Source organism: Camelus dromedarius, chromosome 30, assembly GCF_036321535.1.
Source record: "Camelus dromedarius isolate mCamDro1 chromosome 30, mCamDro1.pat, whole genome shotgun sequence".
NCBI classification, from domain to species: domain Eukaryota; kingdom Metazoa; phylum Chordata; class Mammalia; order Artiodactyla; family Camelidae; genus Camelus; species Camelus dromedarius.
Window position 1 is genome coordinate 20,543,700 of NC_087465.1, and position 22,866 is coordinate 20,566,565.

At 34.4% G+C, this 22,866-nt stretch overlaps 1 protein-coding gene across 2 annotated transcripts in view; it reads left to right on the forward strand.

Annotated features, from left to right (window-relative positions):
• The first annotated feature begins 371 nt into the window (after positions 1-371).
• Positions 372-22,866, forward strand: part of RALYL (RALY RNA binding protein like) — a 298,333-nt gene continuing 275,838 nt past the window's right edge. For both annotated transcript variants that reach the window (XM_064480903.1, XM_064480904.1), the window contains exon 1: positions 372-648. In XM_064480903.1, coding sequence (XP_064336973.1) covers positions 393-648 — 256 coding nt within the window. In that variant the 5' untranslated portion in view covers positions 372-392. The remainder of the gene's footprint in view (positions 649-22,866) is intronic.

The window sequence follows — 22,866 nt, forward strand, 5'->3', positions numbered from 1 at the left end:
TTGTTAATTTCTGATAGAAAGTTTCTGATAATGAAATAGCCAATATGGTGTCTCATTCCTCAAACTTACTTCTGAAATATTGATAGACTTAAAATTAAAAACAGCTACAAAAGATTTAGTCACTGTGCAGGCTTGACTTTTAGATAAGTAAATCAGGAATTTACAATAATATGTTAAATAATTATAAATATTTTGCTACTACATTTTGCAATGCGATATTCACCTTTTATATATTACTAAAGTTTCTTCTCAAGACGATCAGTAGTAGTTAGGAACTAGAGGTTACCTGGTACACTATTGAAAAACTATTAAAAGCCAGTGGTATTTATTCAATCTAATTATTTTCCTTTTGATTTTTTTTTCTTTAAGGATTAAAGTAAGGAGAGCCAACCATGACTGGCAAAACACAGACCAGCAACGTCACCAATAAGAATGACCCCAAGTCCATCAACTCTCGCGTTTTCATTGGCAATCTAAATACAGCCATTGTCAAGAAGGTTGACATTGAAGCCATTTTCTCAAAGTATGGAAAAATAGTTGGATGCTCAGTTCACAAAGGTTATGCATTTGTACAGTACATGAGTGAACGGCACGCGAGAGCTGCCGTGGCGGGAGAAAATGCCAGGATCATCGCAGGTCAGCCGCTCGGTAAGTCCTGCTCGGTTACTGGTTTCACTTTAACGTTCTACTCTCTGCACATATCTGGATATGGCTTACTGTTAAAAGCCAGCAATACCATGATATTTATCTCTTAATCAATTAGAGTGCCTATGTATTTATCATTTATATTATTTTTTGTTCTCTTATTGCTTTATTATAAGTGTCTTATTTTCTCCACAAATTTATAAGCATGAGATCAAATCTGCTTTGCAATACTTGTTACTTCCACCAATCCTAACAGGTCCAGGCAAATAAAAAATATGCATCATATTTAACTTTATTTGACTTAAAATGATGTCTTATCTTCCAGGAAACACTATGCTGAGAAAACAAAAACAAAAAAATACTTTACTTTTTATACTTATAGCATTTGCTCAAGAGGCTAACATATTTTTGTCATCTCTTGTTTTTATTTTTTCGGGAGAAGGGACAGAAAATAGCAAAAGGAAGTAAATCTTGGGAACTAGAAAAGAACTATAATCCATTCTTTCTTACCTAGGCAGGGATCTTGTTGTGTCTGCTCCATCATGTGCAATAATCAGATTTATGTCTAATGTACAAGGAAGAATATGGTTTATTTTTTTCAAAGAAAAGAGAGGAATATAGTCTGAAATAAAATGAAAATTTCTAGGAGAAAACATTTTGTAAAAAGTATGCAGATAAAAAATAGAAATGAGACAATCTTCTTTCTACATAAGGAAAAATTGTAATTGAAACATCAGTGGTTCTCCAATTTACATCTCTTGTCATGTTCAGATTCATATATTAATCTGTTTATACAATGTCTTCTTTTGGATGTCTAACGGGGATCTCAGCTTTATATGATCAGAACACAGAACAATACTCTTAATTTTTCACCCCCCAACTTGCTTCACCTCCATGCTTCTCCATCATAATAAATGAAACCCCCGTTTATCCAGTTTTTCAAAGAAAAACCTAAATGTCAACCCTGATTCTTCTCTTCCCCTCACACTCCAAATGTTATCCATTATCCTATTTCTTGCCATCAGTATATCCCAAACTCAATCAACTTTGAAATCTAGACCAAAAGACCAATAGCTGTCTTATAGAAGCCGCCATTTTATCTCAGCTGAACCACTGAAATAACCCCCTAACTGGTCTGCCTCTTTCCACTTTCCCTTGGTCCCTTGAAAAACTAAATGACATTATGCCATTAATCTGCTCTTAAGCCTCCAGTGTCTCCCATTTCCCCCAGAATAAGATAAGTCTATCCTACAGCTACAGTACCCCACACTGCATGTCCTCAGCTCCATCTCCCTCTCTCTGCCTTCCTGTATTACTTCAGTGTTGCCGGCCATCTTGATATGCCTCAGACTTCCCAAGATTGTTCCCACCTCAGAGGCCCTGGACTTGCTGTTTCCTCTGCTCAAAAGACAAGATCTTTGCTAGATTATTTTCTCCCTGCTTTATTTTGTGCTTTGCTCCAATTTTCCTTCCCCGGAGAGGTTTTTCTGACCAACCTGACTAAAATAAAATAACATTCTGCCCTCTTGCTTACACTGTCTATTCTATTATTGTGCTTTATTTTTTTCACAGCCCTCATCAGTACCTGGAATTACATATTTTAAGTTATGATGTTACTTCTGTCACGTCCACAGACATAAAGATGAAGGAGCATATAAAAGAAACAAGATTAAAAAGCTTAGACAAATCAAGTTAGAAGAGTGCTAAGAATGTTGTGTTACCAAGTTATATAACATACTTATGAAAAATTGGGGGGAAGGTATGGGATTCAATAAAATGAGAGTGAAGCCTGAGGTAGTAGTCATGAGGGAATAAAAGATGTTTTACATAAATGCTTGCTATAAAACCACAATCATTACCATATAGGAATATGGTTTTATTTATATTCCTCCAGTTCACTTATCATATTTTAAGGAAAGGCAATACTTTCAAAAAGACATTGGGAAGTTTTACATTTGTCCTTTTTTGTTTTTTTTTAATATCCACATTCTACTTGTTTACCTTGAAATGGAAGTTTTCCCACCAATTTTGTTTTCCTTTCTAAGTTGAAATTTCTACTTCGAGGCCACATCTGAACCAGTATTAGAGAAATACCCATTTCCTGTATCCTGATTGTTATGAAACTAGTACATACTTGTAAGAATGCATTTAATTATTAACTTTTTAAGTTAGTTGCCAATATAAAATCAATTAAAAGTCCAATTCATGTGTTCATGAACTATAGCTGATTTTCCAGAGTCTCATTTCCTAGGTTGGGAAGGGGGAACTTCCCCCCTACCCATCTTGAGTTCTTGTAGGTGGGCTAATAATAAAATCAACATAACCCAGATTAACAGGAGAAAAAGAAACAAATTGTTATTCCTGTACATGGATGGCTTGTAGAAATGGGGCCCAAGAAGTGGCCAAAGCAGGTAGTTTTTATACTTTTTAGACAAAGAAACAATACATTTGGGAGGAAATGACAGGACCAAGAAACTTAGATTTGGGGACTTAAATAGTTAGGAATTTTAGCAAAGTTTGGGCTTGGGTAGTAAACTGGTTTGTTTTTAGAGGCTTCTTGGCCAGGATTCGCTGGCCCGGGTGTTAAGGGTGTTCATTTACCTCCAGATGCAGGGAGGATACCTTTCACATGAGAGATTTATTTCCTGTTTCTGGGAGACAAAGGAGGGTCCGAGTGTCCCTCTTGGACTGGCTCTTTCTTACGTAAGTTTAATTCAAAATAATCAGTATGCCTTGAGGCATATTTTGGGGCAGCCTGCCTTGAACCCCAATACCTATCACTGCTCATTTCTTTGCTATTCCTTTGAGAAGAATGCAGTGGGGAAGGAGAGATAGCCACACTAAAACTTTAGTGCCTTGCTTGGAAAATCCCAAGGGGGACAAAATGATGACACCACATCACTATTCTTTGAGAGACCAGAATTAAATTATGCTTCTAAGAAGATACCATTTCTCATTCCCAGTCATTCTTCTGGGATCCTCTCTCAGTTGTGTCCTCCAGTTAATCTTTGGAGCATTTATCTTTTTTTTTTTTTTTTTTCATTAAGGAGCATATATCTTAATCAGTCATAGTCACCCTTTCTGCTTGAATCCAAGTCAAAGACTTGATTCTTTCAGTTGAAATCTGGTCGTTCACACCTTGTGTCTAAGCTGAATGCCTTTTCATACAAAGCAGGTGATTTAAAACTTAATAACTGCTTTTCAGGACAAGCATCTCAATCTACTCACCTTTCCTTAAGCAATATTTCTAGGGATTCAGGCAAAAGCATGTGTTAGATGTTCCTTATGAGCATCTGGTTCCTGAATAAAATGTTTAGTTTTCCAGGAGATATATCCATTTCTGGCTTTAAATACCTTATTTTTGGTGACAGGTGGAAACTCAGGTTTAAGTAAATCACTTGCTTCTTGAGATTTTTGACTCTCAAATAAACCTTTTAAGGTTTTTAGCTCCCACTAAACCCTACAAGTCCTTAATTTGAAATGGATTGGTTATGGATCAAATAATAGACCACTGTCATATGAAATTGATATTAGCTTCACGTACCACAACCTATCTAAGCATCCCTCTTTTTCTTTAAGGTGGGAAGAGAATTAGTATTGATTAAGCCATTCACTGGGCTAGTTCTTTACCTATATTATCTTATTTGATCTCAGTGCATATCACTTCATATCACTATGTGTTTAGGTTTTTATAGACAATTTAGAAATTCAAGTAAAACATCAGTAGTACCAGAAAAAATTAAACATCCTAATGTGAGTCCTTATTGTTCAATGGTGATTACAAATATATCTCTAAACTAAGAATGGGTTATGCATGTGATGAAAACTAGCATTTACTAAATGGAAAATATGAAAAGCTATTTTGAGTCTGTCAGTAAGGGGACACTGAAGTGTTTTAAGCTGGGAAATGAAAAGTTGACATTTTTTATTGAAAGAATAATCCATTAGCAGTTTGATGGATGGATTAGTATGATATAAAACTAGAAACAAGGACATGTGTTTGCAGTCTGCTGAGAGTCTAGGTTTCAAATCATGGAAAAGGAGAGGAAAAAGTTAGGAAAAGGAGGTAGGACCAATAAGATTTAATAACTAATTGGCACAATGGGTGAGACAGAAAGAGAAGAATCAAGAATGATTCCCATATTTCTGGGTTGACTTCTCTGGTGGATTGACTTGCAGATCACCAGGATGATGGAGAAAGATTTCCCAAGGGAAAAGATTCTTGTGTAAGACAGTGAGTTCAGGACTGAATAGATGTATTAAGATTGATGTACATGTCTGAAGGTATCTAAGTATGTGTATCTAGTAGAATCTTGGATACACAGGTCCCAGCTAGGAGGAGAGAGTTGGACTAAGGGTAGTGCATTTGGAAGTCATCCACAAAGACAGAGCTAAAACTATGGAGATGGGTAAGTTCACTCTGGGAAAGTATATAGAGTGCAAAGAGTATTGGCTGAGGACTGAGCTGTTGAGAAACCTTTGGGTCCCAATAAAAAGAAGAACATTTCTGATAAGCCTTCTGGAAATCTAAATCCAAAGGACCTTCTACACAGCTCTTTGATCTCCCAGTTCTAGGTTACAGGTACCATGTCCTTCCTAAACTTCCAGTATTAGATGACTGCCTTCTTAGTCTATCCTTAAGTCAGTTCCCCTAAGCTGCTAATGATTTCCAAACTTTCATAAGCACAAATGTTCTTATTGATACTAATATTTAAAAAATCTCATTTGGGAGAGCTTAAGCATATTATCTTTAAAGCCTAAGTTTCTTTCCGTATCAATGTCTTCTATACCCAAAGCCACCTGCCCAGCTGAGTAGTGGAGAAAATCTTTTATCTACATTGCCAGATTTCATTGTTTGTCTTTAATAAAACCATTGGCATAAATAGAAATGTTCTTTGGACCAACTGCAAGTTAACCATTGCAGACATAGTCAGGATGAATGTATGCCCTTGACTACATTTGTATAACTCAACATTTAAGAACAAAAATTCCATATATCCAGATTATAAAATATTCCACATCTTTCTGAAGAAATCAACTTTTACCATAAAATTATCATCAAATTCTAATTTGAAATGTTAAGTAAGTATATAGTTTGCACTCTTTCCAAATTCATGTAAGATGAGAAGTTATTTTAAAAATTGCTGAATCCTACCTAAAAATTACAGTGCATAGAGTAATTAAGGGAGCTCAGAAATTAGAGCTCAAAATACTGGAACTCTCATCTGAATTTTGAAAGGTCAGAGTCTAATGTCTCGATTAACTTCCTCGGGTTTTTTAACTCAAACTACGTTGACAAAGATTTCTGAATTTCATAACATACACGTGAAAAGTCATCTTGTGTTAGTTCCATGGTCTATTCATTTTATCAACACGATAATGAACCCAAGCAATGTTTTACTGAATACATAGTTTGTTTCCTGAGGTTATTTCCCTTAAAGGCATATAACACATTAACTAATAATTAAAGGGTACTTTTTTTCCTTTGGGGTTAGACTCCCATATATTTAATACTTCAGAGAAATTAAACAAAAACAAAAATACTTATTTCTTCAAACTGCAAAGAATGTCTCCAGTTTTTTTGTTTTGTTTTGTTTTGTTTTTAAGTCTATGATCCAGGCATGTCCCAAACCTGATTGTGAGGTTGACAGATTTATTTTGGGTGCTGTCCTCCCCCATTTCTGTGCTATTTTCTTTAAGGTTTATTTTCAGTTCACAGTCTACTCATTCAAACCTGGGTGGCATGTGACCTCATGCCAGGCTGTGATCCCAGTCTGTGACACGTGTTTCAAAATCATTCTCTCTTCTTTTCCCCTTTGATATCTCTTATTCCTAGTTCACAGTTGTCTGTCTGAGGAAAAATACCTGATAAATACTCTTGATCATATGTTTGGAGATATGATAATTGAACACATTAAAGGATTTCAAATAAATAAACTGGATTTTTAGTATTGCTGCCTTCCAAGTACCCATCATAACACACCCTGTGGGTATTGTACAGAAAAGGAAACTTCATTGCTTTTTATATATTTTCAGTTCTTCAGCACATCTTTTATATCACAATAGAAAAGGGGATATCTTTTTATATCCCTGGCTATCTGCCTTTGATAGGTAATGAGGATTGCTAAACTGTAGAAAGGAACAATTGTTTGCATTTGGATCCACGGTAATTGGGGATTCTTAAAAAAATCAGAATCCCACTGTGAAATTGTTCTGAATGATTTTTGTAAAAAACACAATTTCTATAATGTAAATTCCTTTTAAAAAATGTATTTCAATTTGGTTATTTAAAAAATTCTAATTTAAAAATTTGAAGTATTAACATGTCCTCTTTTAAATATTTCATTGAAATTGACTTCTAAGTTTTGCTAATATTGGAAATATTTATTATATTTTTAATTGAAATTTAGTCATTGGAATTATTTTTTTCTCAAATGCATTATATGAAAGGTAAAATAAACATGTTAAATGTTTAGTATTGACAATATTTACATGAGCGGTCACACCTAAAGTGTCCTTTTGTACCCAAATATCATGCAGAAGTTGGAGGCTAAGTCTAGACCAGTGCCGATTTCTACTGATTACACTTGGCTTGATTACACACAGGCTACATATAGACATTTGAAATGTCTTTATTTGTAGATTACTTCACTCCTACTATGATTGCAAAAGACACAGTTTATGAACTTAGGGATTCAGTTATTAGTAGTAGGAATAGAAGGTTCTTGTGAGGGTTCAATTAGCTATTTCACTGGAGCCTCTTCCATTTTATTCTGTTTTTGTTGTGATTATGATATACAATTAAATTGCATTAAATAATTGCATTATTTTAAAAAGTCAGACACCCCAGAGTTAGCTATTCAGTAGACATGAGTTAATTTTTTTCTAAACATAGCCCAGTCTTTAAGCATCAAATATTAACAAATATATATTTTATTCAAAGGTTATAGTAAATGATATATTGGTTTAAAGAAAGATTTTATTCATGGAATACTTCCTCTGCATTCCTTAAAATGACACCCTGTCATAGTTGTCTCTTACTAATGGCTAGACATTTACAAAGTACTTCATCATTGTCAAAGCTCTTTCAAGCACATCTTATCTTTTTTGATTCTCACAGCAGTACTGAGAGGTAAGTAATGCGAGTGTTTATGTCTATTCTGCTGGGTAGGAACTGAAGCTCAGAGAAATTAACTTGCCTTACAGCACACACGTGCTGGCATAAGATATCAAACTCATATATTCTCGTCTTAAGTTACTTCACTATTTATTCTGCCAGTAATTTTTTTTCCATATCAATATATCAGTAAAGTGACTGTACACTTTATCATCCAAACCAGGAGACTTTTGAGAGAGAGAAGGGATGCTGGTAACTGTGATGATGTGATATCAGGCTTAAACCAGGGTGATTCTAGAGGAACTTGAATGTAGTCCTTATTGTCTATTGCATCCGCAGTTAAAGTAGACTTGTCAACCTGCTTGATCTTTCCCATAGCACAGTTACTGCATTGTACTTTTGTTTGTTTGTTTTTTAGTATATTCACAGTGTTGTGCCACCAAAACCACTGTTCCCAGAAAATATTTTTCACCCCAAAAGGAAATCCTGTACCCATAAGCAGTTGCTCCCTCTCCCAGACTGGCAACCACTAATGTACTCTCTGTCTTTTCAGATTTGCCTGTTCTGGGCATTTCTTTTTCATTCTTTCTTTCTTTTTTTATATTGAAGTATAGTCAGTGTACAATGTTGTGTGAATTTCTGGTGTACCACATAATGTTTCAGTCATACATACACATACATATATTTGTTTTCATATTCTTTTTCATTATAGATTACTACAAGGTATTGAATATAGTTCCCTGTTTTAAACTCTGACATTTTAACAGCTAAGAGAAATTCATTTCTTTCTCACATAAAATACAGTCAGTGTCCTAAGGGGGAGATGGGTGAAGGTGGAGGCTCAGTCCTCCTCTTTTATCCAGGGACCAGGCTGTAGGATGCTCTGACATCTTTCAGTGAGTGGCTACTGTAGGGGAAGAGAACTTTTCCTTTCTTCTCTTCAAGATTCTTTGGCTGGTCTAATTGTTAAATTGACATAAGACAGATTAACAGGAGAATGAAAAATTTAATTTGTGTATATGGGAGGTGATAGAAATATAAACTCAAAAAAGTGACCAAGGCAGGCAGCTTTTATACCTTTTAGACAAAGAAACAATACATTTGGGAAGAGTTGGCAGGCAAAGGAGTTTGATTTGGCCTTGGGTAACAAATTAGTAAAGAAGTAACAGAATTTGTTTATATAGCCTTCAGGCCTCGAATTCCTCATCTCTCATAATAAGAATGTCTCTCTAATTCCTGGTACAGGGAAGGTACCTTTCCCATGGGAGATTTATTTCTTGCTTTCCAGGGGACAAAGGGGGTCAGAGTGTTCTTGCACTGGCTGTTTCTCAAGTAACTTTAATTCAATATAATCAGTATGCCAGAGTGGCCTATTCTGAGGCAACCTGTCCTGAATTCCATCACTATACAATGAACCTGGAAGGGAGTCAAGATGTTGCCAGTGGAGGCAACCAGTGTTCCAGGTTCCTGTCCTGTCCCAGAAAGAATTCAGAGACAAGACGTAGAGGTTAAGAAAAGTAAAGTGATAATTTATTGAAGGATGGATAGTACACTCTCAAGGGGAGAGCGGGCAGGCTCAGGTGAGCGGCTGCCCTGAGTTTCTTTAGCAAGTTAGTTACATAGGGTGTAAAAATGAAGGGACAGAATATTCACTGAGGAGGGAAGGGTTTGGGGTCATATTTCCTGATTATCATCCCAATTCCACCTTCTCAAAGGGAGGAGGGATTTTTGTCCTTATTTAGTCTGGATCAGAAGTGTCATGGCGTCAGTGCATTATGGGTACTTCTGATCTGCAAGGCCAATTTTATTGAAATGAGGGCATAAATGAGCAAAAGATTATATTCAGACACTGGAAATTCCTGCCTCTTCTCACCTTTCTTTGTTGGTCTCCAGGCCAAAAGTTGTGGCCCCTTATCAGCCCAAAGATTCCTGCTTTTCTTTCTCTGCCCAGGCACCCCTGGTGCTTATATGATGTATGTTTTCCTGCATCTGGCTTGTGCCCCTCCTTTCTGCCCGATTCCTGCCATTGGGTCTGTGTCACCCTTTTCTCTGCTCGTTTCTAGCTATCTGCCTGCTCTAAAAAAGCCAGCAGACTGGTTAGAAAAGAGAGAGGATGATGCTCTGGCAGTCTTGCATTTCAAGCCTGGAAGGGGTACTCAGCTTACCTGCTTACATTTCATGGACCACACCTAGATGCTAATGGGCCTGGGCAGTCATTCCCTCCAGTAAACAGTAAATCTTTAGTGGGCAGTCGGCTTCTTTGCCACATGTGGTAAAGTAACGTGAAGAAATTATTCACTAAGAATCCATTTTCTCACCTGTAGTATTTAGCTCAGTGTATAAAGCAGAACTCATATGTTTGTGAAGTGCTTAGAACCTTGTTGGCATACAGTACATACTTTGTGATAAAAGTTTGTGCACAGTGATTTCAGCCTCGTGCCTGAGAATCATCCTAGTGCCATGAGAAATCCTCTGTATTTGTGTGTGTGCGTGTGTGTGTGTGTTGCACCATTCTGAACAGATTTTGAATCGATGGTGCAGGCAGGCCATTATAGTTGAGTGGGTAATTGCTGAGAGTAAGAAATTCATTCAGGTGATTGCAAGTGTGGTGGGAGATGATTCGAGACAAGGAGAGATTTAAAAGGATGGGTGGATAGGGAGAGGAATTCCAGGTGGATGGCACATTATACCTGAAGTCTTAATTCAGGCAGAAGTGAATAAAGCCCTGTACATGAAGACTGGTCTCATGGAGAAGAAGGAGGGAAGTAAGATCGATGCCAGGCTGTGCAGGGTCTTGCGTGACACACTGATGAATCCAAGTGTGTAGAAATACTTACGAGATTGTATTCCATCTAATGAACATTAGCTTCAAAAGAATGTTATATTTGTTAACTATCATTTGAGTTACTGTTATGTTTTAATTATGTAATATATTATTTAACATGCACCTTGATTTTCTTGTACTGTTGAGATATTCATTCACTTCTTCCTTCATTTGTAAAAGAATTATTAATGTTCTATTCCATCCAAGACATAGGTGAAACCCTCTGGGAATGAAGATTATACTCAGGTTTAGTGTAATTGTTATAAGCTATTTCCTGAATATCTTATTTTTATTTATTTTCTGCTTTTGTAATATAATTATGCCTTTAAGTAACAGGATGCTTGCATTTTGCAATTTCTGGTGGGCTGTATACAGCAATACATGTCTTTAGAGTATTGTTTCCTAACCTTGGCAGTATTTAAATTTGGGGCCTTTGTTTTAGGAGCTTGTTCTGTGCATTGTAGTATGTTTAGCAGAAGCCACGACTTCCATCTCCAGCCCAGGCTTCCCCTTAACTAGACGCCAGAGGTACCCTCTCCCAGTAGTGATGACCAAAACTGTGTCCAAACATTACCAAAAATCCTCTTAGGAGCAAAAACTGGTTAAAAAGCACCACTTTGGAGTAATCACACAACAAACTCCATTAATTTAGAAATTTTAACAATAGTTTTATACAAGACAAACTATATGAAAACAATGCCTTGCATTATTTTGACACTAACTCATAATTTATAATAATGATAGAGCTTTTCCAGTTGTCCAGAAAACAAAACTCAGTATGGGCATTTCAGAGCAATTACAATGTTTGTGGCCATAGTTTAGCATTTGTATCACCAGTTTGTTGTAATCCTTAAAACTGCAAATGCCAGAAACAAATTAATCTGTCTGTACAGTTGACATGTTTATATGTTTACTGATTTAAAAAAAAATTTAAAGCTGTCTTTCTCTTCACATCTTTACTATAATGCCTTTTAGGGATGTAATTTTTTTTTTCATTAAAGTCCCTTCAAACATCTAGGATCACCACTAGAAATTATGAAGAACAAGTCTTATAAAAGTGTTAAGTGAGAAATACTGAGTTCTGAGACTGCTCAGATGCTCGGGATAACGTTCAAATATATATTATTCAATGGTACCACCCAAAGCTTGTTAAAACAAAGAGATTAAGAATTTCGGTGTCCCTAGTTGATGTTTTCCCTAATAAATGCATCAGTTCTCCCACTGCAACTTCCCTACTCCATTTTGGTGAGAACTAGTTTCCTGCATATGCCTGCAGTACAAATGAGATGCAAGGTCTGAACTTTCAGTAAAGACAGATTGACAGAGAGCCTGGGCTGAAATGATGAATACAGATGATCTTTTTGGCCAACATCATCCATTGCAGACCCCTTGAGAAGTACACAGCCCTTGCAGGGGCTTCTAAGTCATGAAAGTCTTGTAGAAAACTTTCAAAGAATGCTGCTGGTAATAACACTTTTAGCAAGGCACCATTATATAAACCTATTATTACCATTTGTACTGATAGAAAAATTAGCTTTTTCCTGCCTCAATGTCTAAAGAACATACTGTCAGCCTACTTTCTCAATGTGATAGTTTGACAAAGTTTTCACTTCCCAAGATGTAAATCATAAACCAATCCTCCAGTTAATCTGAAGATTAGTTGCAATGAAAATAAGAAATTGAATTAGCAAATATTTGATTTTTTTTTTATTTTTATTTTGGAATTATTTGCCATCCCAGCTTTCCCAGGGGGTGAGCTCAGGAACTTTCTACTCCACCATCTTCATCTAGATTTCTCAATAGTTTTATTTCTTATCTTTTGATGTTTCTTTCTTTCCTTGCATTATTACATCGGCTGTTATCTCCAGAATAATATTGAGGAATGGTAGTGGTAGGAAAAACAGTTTTCTTATTACATGAGAAAGTTGCTAATATTTTGCTATTATCATTTACCAGAGAGTTTTATTTTTGTGGAAATTCCCTATGAAATTCAGGAAGTTCTCCTTATATTTCAACTTGGCCAATAATTTTTATTGAAATGTATTTGATATTTTCCTATATATATAGAAATTAATATTTGATTTTTCTCCTTAATTCTGTTAATATGAAGAACCACAATTGATCTTTGAATGTTAAATCAGTTTCACACTTGTGGAATCAATGGAACACGATAATAAATTAGTATCTTTTTAAAAATTTTTATGTTCGTGACAGAGGTTTAGAGATTGACCTTCAATTTTTTTCCTGTTATGTCCTTAACAATTTTGCTGTTGAGGAGATGCTGACTTCATAAAATGCACTGGGATGTGCTCCTTTTTCTCCTGTTCTCAGGAGGAGTTTGTATGTGATTGGCATCATACTTGGATACTTCACCAATGATGCCATTCAGGGTGGGAGTATTTTGTGGAAGGATCTTTAATACAGATTCACTTGCTTTACTAGGCATAGGATATATGCAGATTTTTAAAATTACTCTCATGCCAGTTTCAGAGAGATACGTTTTCTAAGATACGTTTCTAAGGGATGTGCTAATTTGACACACTTTTTCAAATGTATTGTCAAGATCTTCATAGTCCTCATATTTTATTGTCATTCAGGTCTTTAAGTAATGTCTTTCTATTTCTTGATCCTAATATTGGTAACTTCTTTCTGAACTTTCTTTTTTAAATCAGTTTAGTTATTGATTCAAATAACCAAATTATGGCTTAGTGAATATTCTCTATTACACATTTGTTTTTGTTTCATTACTCTGTAATCTTATCTTTATTATCTCTTTCCTTCTACTTTATTTGGTTTGGTTTGCTACTCTTTTATACTTCATGGATGGAGACTTAGATCATTTTCAGCTTTTCATGTTTTTCAAAAATGCATTTTATTATATGGTTCTCTCTGAGCACAGCTTTAGTTTCATCCCACAAGTTCTAACACATCACACTTTCAGAATCAATAGTTGATAAATATTTTATAATTCACATTGATATCCCTTCTTTGATTGATTGGGTTATTTAGAAAGTTTGTTATTGAATTTATAATTTTAAAAATTGATTTTAGCTTAATTTCACTGTAACTAGAGAATAAATTGATTAAAATTCAAGAGACCTTTTTCATAGCTCTCTATCTGGTCAGTTTTCATAAATGTTCTTTCTTAAGTGTACCATCTGCAGTTGATAAACAGCACATGTCTTCTGCTGTTGTTCTGTGAAGCCTTCTTTATGTGTCGGACAAAAATCACTTATTGAATTTCTCTGATCTGCTGTATTATTATTGATTTTTGTCTTTTTTTCAGTCAATTTTTAGGAGAGGTGAATTATGATTATGGATTCATGTGTTTATCTTTTATTTTAATTTTTGCTTCATATATTTGAAGCAACAACATTTGGCAAATAAAACTTGAAATTATTGTATCTTTCTAATGGATTCACCCTTTTTATTAGTATGATGTATCTCTATCTCTAGTAATTACTTTTGTTTTAAAGAAACACGTTTCATCTTAATATAGCTGAACTTATTTCTTTTGGTTACTCTTTGCATAGTATACCATTTTTTATTCATTTTAATTTCTGAGATCCTGTGTCTTAATATTTAATGTAAGCCTGTAAGCAAAATATAATCTTTTTAAAAAATACAGTCTGAATGCCTTTGTCTTTTAATTATAGTAATCTATTCACATATAATTATTGATATATTTGAACTTATATCCACAACTTTGCAATTTTTTTCTATTTGTTCATGTGTTGCATGTTAATTTTTCTTTCTTGTAATTTTTTAAAGATTAATCTTTCATTTATTATTTTGTATTTCCTATTCTATTAGCTTGTAAGTTATACACACTTTTGCTGTTTTTTGAAGTATTCACCTAGAGATTGCAGCAATATCCTTGATTTGTTAGTTTAATGCAATGTAAGTAGTTTAGGACTTCCTAAATCACCCTAGGTTCATAGAACACTTTAAGTTCATTTTTCCCCCTCTCATCTTTTGTGTCATGAGTTTAAATTTTGCATATATTTTGCTTCATTTCTTGACTTTTTATTTTGGAGATTTTCAAGTGTATGTAAAAGTGAAGAGACCAGTATAATGAAGTAGGTGTACACATGATCCCATCTTAGCAAATATCAGTACACAAACACATTATTTTTTCTATGCCTCATTCATTTCCTTTCTACTCCCTGGATTGTTTTCAATCAAATCTCAGACATCATTTTATATATTATATAATATATTATTTTATATACATACACATTTTATTTTTATATATAGTATGTATATGTATATAATAATTTTAAAAAAACATAACCACAATAGCATGATCACACCAAATCTAATTGCTACAAATCCTCGATATCAATCTAGTAATAATTTCCTGTTTCTATAAGTCCCTCTCTAACACTTTTTAAATTAATTTATTTGAATTGGAATCCAGATAAGATACAAAGATTGATTTGACATGTGTCCTTAAATCTCTTAATTTATGCATTTTCCTAATATACTCCTGTTGTGGGATCATAGAGAAGCTTAACCACCAGTTGACCGAAGAGCTAGACCTGGGCAGTTGGAGGTTCCACCCTCCTCCTTCCCTGTCCTTGGAATGTGTCTTCTGCTTGCCTTCCTCATTCCCAGAAGCTGCCTTAAGATACAGCTTTGAGATAGTAATTTGGCGTTGAGACTATCTGGATTCCATACGTGACCAAACCCAGTTAAAGCCTCTGTATAAACTTAAAGGATGGGTGCAGAAAACTGTTCCTCTAACAACCACTCAAGACAAGCCTCCAAGACCCCTTGCTTCCTAAACTTGCTGCCTACCAGCCTGGAGTGGTCTGCCCCTTTCTTCAGTCTCTCTTTGCCCTCCCTCCTTGTACAGGAGCCAATTTCAGATTACACACCAGAAGCTCCCAGGGAGGTTATCAACCCACAATTTTCCCATCTCTCTTTGCATTTTATCTGTTGAAAGAACTGAGTCATTTGTCCTATAAAAGTTTCAGAAATTCTGCAGTTTGGCGATTGCATCCCTGTGGTATCATTTAACATGCTTCCCTCTTTCTTGTATTTCCTAAAAATTTTGAAATATATCTAGAGACTTGTATCAATTTATGTGGAAATTTTGAAAAGATTTCCTCATAGGTGATTGTGTGCACTTCTATCAAAAAGTGTGTGTCTTTTTTTCTTTTCTTTTGTGATGATAATAGCTACTGAATATAGTAATGTATTTCTATCATTTTTAAATTTCTCATTAGCTGGAATTATTCTAAAAAGAGAGATTTTTTTTCATCATGTATTTGATTACCCTGCGTTATTATTGTATGGGGAGAAAACGGTTTTTCATGATTCTTTTCCTTCATACTGTTATTCAGTATAGTAAAGTGATTTCCTAGCATTCTCTAAACATTAAAATGGATTTTAAAAAATTGTTAATAATTTTGTAAGTTCAAGAATTAAATGTGGTTGGTATGTTTTAATTCCTTGCAGTTTTGATCTTAATTAATGATCACATTATCCTGACTGTTTTTTGTGGCACCATATTCACATCATTTCCTGGATCGTTATGTCATAATTCTAGTAGTCTTTGCTAGTTTCTTTTGATATGATAAAATGTTCCTGGATCATAATTTCCTGCTTCATACTGGGAATCAGCCAGTTCACCAAAGAACTTTGATACCATTTAATGGAAGAAGTTATTTAGATCCAACTTTCTCTGGTGCTAAGGAAACTCATTGCCACTGAATTTTTTCTTATTTCTCAGTTGTTTCAGTAGCCCCAGCTAGGACATACACACACACACACACACACACACACACACACACACACACACACAAGAAAAAGAAATCATTCTGCATTTATATTTATACTTCCTATTGAAAGTAAAGACTACAGGAATTTTAGTTAACCTCATTAATCTTACATCTGTGTCTCCTTTCAGCATGGCCAGAAGTCTGTCTTCTGAACAACACTTTATGGTTACTCATGTGATTTTTCCACAGTGTACACATAAAAGTCTCACAAAATCAGCACCATTAGCACCAAAATAATTATGATTTCTGAAGACAGTTTAATATTTTCTTATTTTGGTATTTTTCCTATAAAGAATGTTCTATTAAGTAATAACAACAAAATTATAAATGTTTTAAGTCACTGGGAGTGGTTTTTCTGTGACATTATGCCACTAAGTAGATACCCAATTAAAATGCTTGGTTATTAGGGATTGCTTTTCTTTTTTGTTTAGACTTTATTGAGGTATAATTGATGTACACAATTTACACATATTTAATGCATACATCTTGCTAAATTTGGACATATGCATACATCTGTGATACTACCACTGCAATCAAGATGCTAAACATTCATCACCTCCACAAGTTTTCTTATGTTCTTTTGTATGTATATGTATTTGTGTGTGTGTGTGTGTGTGTGTGAGTGTGTGGTAAGAAAAGAATATGAGATCTATCCTCTTAATGTATTTTGACATGTGCAACTACCATTCTATTCTTTGCATCATGAGTCTGACATACCTCATGTAAGTAGACTCATGCAGTATTTAACCTTCTGTGACTGGCTTATTTCCCTTGGGATAATGGCTTCAGGGTTCATATGCATCAAACTAAAAAGCTTCTACACAAAAACACAAACAACCAACAGAGATAAAAAGGCAACCTATGGAACTGGAGACACTATTTGCAAACTATTTATCTGATAAGGGGTTAACAACCAAAACATATAAGAATCTCCTACAACTCATTAGCAAAAAATAAAAAATAACCCAATTAAAACCGGTCATAAGACTTGAATAGACAATTCTTCAAAGAAGATACAGAAATGACATCAGGTATATGAAAAAGTGCTCAACATCACTAAAGATCAGGGAAATTAAAATAAAAACCAAAATGAGATATCACCTCACACCTGTTAAGATGGTTATTATTGAAAAGAAAGATTAAAATGTTGGCATAGATGTGGAAAAATTGGGGTATAATTAATGTACACAATTTACACATATTTAATGCATACATCTTGCTAAATTTGGGCATATGCATACATCTGTGATACTACCACTGCAATCAAGATGCTAAACATTCATCACCTCCACAAATATACTATTGTTGGGAAAGAGTAAAAGTGTCCTGCCACTTGATAAAATGAATGGAGATACCTCAAAAAATTAAAAATAGAACTACCATTCAATCCAGAATTCCCACCCCTGGGTATTTATCTACAATAATTTATATCAGGATCTCAAAGAGATATTTGCACTCCCATGTTCACTGCAGCATTGTGTATAATAACCAAGACACAGAAACAACCCAATGTTTTTCAAAAGACAAATGGGTAAAGAAAATGTGGTATATACATACAATGGAATATAGTTTTAAAAAAGAAGGAAATCTAGCCATTTGCTTTTCTTAAACTTATTTTGTTTTTAAAACTATGTACTATACTTAGATGATTCCAAAATCAAATTAAAAATAAGATATATTCAAAGTAGTTTGGCTGTTATCCATAGCCCCTCTAAACCCATGCCTTCACCCTTACTTGTAATTTTTAAAATGAGTTGTCTTTGGTTGGTCTGTCTATCTCTCTATCTGTCTGTCTGTCTGTCTATCATCTAAGACCTAATCTATTTATGTATACACCCTCCATTTTAAATAAATGGTAACATACTTTATGTTTCATTTTTACTGATCAGTCTCATTTGGTAACAGTTCCGTATCTTTGAGATATTCTCATTCTTTTTTATAGCTGCATAGTATTCTATTGTGTGGGTGTTCCATGCACCCTACCTTTTTCAGCCAGACCTCTGAGATGGGCTTTTGAGTTTTCCCAGTCTTTTCCTATTAGAAATAATGCTGCAATCAGTATTATTTTAGTATGTTCTTTCACCTTTTATTCAAGGTTCCCTAGGATAGATTTCTGGAAATGAAAGTGCTGGGTCAGGTAGTAAAAGCATGTTATATTTTGCTAGATATTTCCAAATGTCTCATTTGTAGGTGTTAATTGGTTTTACATTCCATCTGGCAATGTATGGCAGTGACTTCTCCCCACAGACTCTCTAAGAAGGTATGTTGTAAGGCTTCTAAATGTTTTCCATCTGATGTATATGTATGTGCATGTATATGAGTATGTGTATGTATACATGTGTATGTGTACATATGGCATCATATATAGCTTGAATTTGCATCTCTCTTATGATGGATGTGAGTTGTTAATATTTTTCATGTATGTTATTTTTACTATACTTGTGGAAATTATTTTTAAAATAATTGTTTAATTAAATTTATTAACCTTTTCACTATTACTCTTGAATCATATTCATAAAAAAGTTCTATTCCTAAGTCCTATAAAAATTCACCCATTTTTTATTCTGCTCCTCATGAATTTTTTATGTTTTTATATTTATTTCACTGATTCATTTGGAATTTATCCTGACGTGAGTAAGGAATTTGTCTAATTTTACCATATCCCATATGGCTATCTTGTTATGCCATCAGCCCTTATTTTGAAATTCATCTTTTCCTTTATGATTTTAAATCCTGCCTTTATGGTATACTAAGTTTCCATAAGTAATTGGTTCTGTTTTTGGATTTTCTTTCCTGTTCCATTTGTATGTCTGACTTAAAACCTGTCAGTACTAAACTGTGTTCATCAAGGAAGGGAATGTCTTGACATTTGGTAAGGTATATCCCTCCTTGGTGCTTTCCTTTTTCAAAAAGTCCTGCATCTATGACTAGTTTATTATTTCAAATCATTGTAGAAAACAGTATGGAGATTCCTCAAAAGACTAAAAATATACTTTCCATCTGACCCAGCAATCCCACTCCTGGGCATATATCCAGAAGTAACCCTACTTCAAAATGACACCTGCACCCCATTGTTCATAGCAGCACTATTTACAATAGCCAAGACATGGAAACAGCCTAAATATCCATCAACAGATAACTGGATAAAGAAGATGTGGTATATTTATACAATGGAATACTACTCAGCCATAAAAATGACAACATAATACCATTTGCAGCAACATGAATGTCCCTGGAGAATGTCATTCTAAGTGAAGTAAGCCAGAAGGAGAAAGAAAAATACTATATCATATCACTCATATGTGGAATCTAAAAAAAAGAAGAAGACAAATGAACTTAAATATAAAACAGAAGCAGACTCACAGACAAAATACTGATTTGTGGTTGCCAGGGGGTATTAGGGTGGGAAAGGACAGACTGGGAGTTTGAGATTTGTAGATATTGATAGGTTTATATAGAATAGATAAACAAAATTATACTGTATAGCACAGGGAAATAGATACAAGATCTTATAGTAGCTCAAAATGAAAAAGAATATGAAAATGAATATATGCGTATTCATGTATGACTGAAAAATTGTGCTATGCACCAGAAATTGACACAACAGTGTAAATTGACTATAAATCAATAAAAAAATAAATAAAGATAACAAAAAAGAAAGAGAGAGAGGAAGTAGAGATGGTATTAATTAGGTAAAGGTTTTCTTCCCTAAAGGTTCCTTTTGAGGTAAAATGTTAATTAATGACTTGGTAGAGTTGTAGGTAAGCATGTTCCAGTTAAGAGAAACAGCTTGAACAAGAAAGAATTTTAGGAAAAGAAAATTCTTAAATGGGTGATACATAGGGGTACTTCATGGCACTGAGTGATTACATTGGAGAGCAAGGAAAGATAATTATAGAAAGATAATGGGGACATGTTGGAGACAGAGACCCACATCTAAGTTGTTCAGAGTTGTATCCCCATCTTCCAAGGCTAGTGAATGGTGCTGAATAAATATGTGTTGAAATATATCCATGTCATTTCTTTCATGGTTGGACCAAAATAGTAGCTGTAAATGAAAAGGAATCATTTAATCATTGATTTATCCTCAACTCTGCTTCGAATGCCTCCCACAATGGGAATAAAACATTGCCTTGGTTCTACAGATCTTCACATTTTTCTGGAGGCTATGGAATGACAGGAATATATATAATTTCTGTACATTTTGATAAGTTCAAAAGGAGAGTGATGAATAAAGTAGAAGTAACTCTGTCAGAAACTTTTAGGAGAGGAAGTTTTATGACTTGGTTATTGAGTATAGAAAATGAAAAAAAAGTGAGAGAAAGAGTTTGAAAATCTCTCCAAAACTGAGCAAAACTGGGAGCAACGTGGTTTCAGAAAAGTTCTGTGCAAGTAAAAATAAGATGGCTATACTTCCAATTAAATTTAGAACATAATTTTTGTTTGTTTTATATGTTATGCCAGCTCTGTGAGATGTGATTTGTTTGGAACATAGGGATACAGAAGTGGTGTGTGTGTGAAAGTAGGGGTCATTACTGGTGATTAATCTATCTCCCAACATGGGGCTCATCCATATACACATCTTATTATTGTAAATAAAGCAAATTAGCCCAATTTTACTGATGGGAAGAGTCCCACTTATAAGCTAAAACCAACAATCCTTTTCTGATATCTGTGTCTTCAACCTAAGACACAGTGATAACAGAGATGTGGCTACTGAATAAAGTAGTTAAAGATGCTGGGGTGGGAGGGTCAAAGGGCATGAGGGAGAAAAAAATTCCACACACAGACACACACACATACACAGACTCACATACACACACATAAATAAGTTGGGTGAGGAAAAAAGAAATCATATGCTATTGTTCAAAACAAAATCAAATGCCAAAATGTACAAATGTTCAACAATTTCAAATTCACATACAGTAAAAGCAATCAAATCTGAAATAATTTTCTAAGGAAAAGGCATCACCCCTGGTTGCCAAGCGTGGAGGAAAGGCCAATGGCATATTCTGGTGCAAAAAAATTTTTTTGCAGTTCTCACTTACAAGCCTCACACCACCCCTCAAGTGAGGCATGTTTTGGGGACTGAGGTATGTACCTCAAACTGTTTCCAGGCAAAGATAGTAACACTGAACATTAGAAGTATTCCTATAAGAGTGTCTAATAAATTATTTAGTAACCTCTAAAAGAACTACTGTAACCTTTTCTTGAGTTATTTAGAACATCATGAAAATTAGTAACTTCCTGGCCTCTGTGCCTGGGGGTAGAAAAAATGAATGAGAATTTAATGAAAATCAGGTTATAAACCCAAGTAAAATCAAGCTATAGGTGACAGTGGACCTTTAAGAAAATTAATGTCCTTGACCTTTGAGGTCTACTTCCTTTTTACATATATGTCTATGTTAGTAGATATTTATGTACTATTAGCCTAGTGATATGAAGTGGTGGAGGCAGAAGTAACAATTGTACAAACATTTGCTGTGTGATGAATCATCTTGCCATACACATAACTATTTTACAATACTTTTGAATACTAAGTTAAACTCTAAAAAAAATGTTAAAACAAAGAATTAATGTGACATAATCACATTCTTAATAGAGTTTGATTTTCTCATATTCCTTTAATTCTCCCACTGAATTGAAACTTAATAGGTTTCTTTTAGAAACTTGATTATCATGATGTAATCGTAGTTTTATAATAACAAAATTCCTTGCAAAATTAAGCAATCATGGCTAAAAGACATTTATTCCTGTTTGTAGACAACAATGTTTTATCATTAGCTGAAATCATCGCAGTATTTTTCACTTTAAGTTAATTAGACTATTACACATTTAAGAAACTCGAAATGCAGCAAACGTAACAATACATTGCAATTTCTGGCAATTCTTTGTGTTTTGCTTTTCAGCCAGAATGAGTTTAGTGAAATGTGAGTGTGTATCTTTTGAAGAGAAAATGTGATAGTGACTGTCCTAATTGTTATCCAGTGTTTCCATTATACCTAAATATAAATATTACAAACCCAGTTATCAGGTTTCTCTGTCTTTTCAAGGAACATTTACAAATAAAAACAGTTTAATCAAAGAAAAATAGAAGCATTCCAAATTATATCCCAATCACTGTTGGTATCAATCAACAAATGCCAAGGAGACTCTAGATACATAGTTCCAGTAATATTTATATCCCTCTAACGTGTTTTCTCCAGCACCTGGTAGTTCTTGGGAGTCCTGCTCTCGTGTCTCAGAAGAATCCTTGTACCCACAACATGCTCCATTTCTTTTTCACAAACCAAATCTTCAATCATTTCCACCGCCATTTCACTAACTCTGTTGGAATAAGTCCTCATACACAACATATACAATCATTTCCACCCCCATGACACTAACTCCTTTGCAATAAGGTCTCACATACAACAGGATTCCTTTGCAACAAGTCCTCATATGCAACAAGCATCTCGTCTCCTAGGATGAGTAATCCTAGATAAATCCAAGTA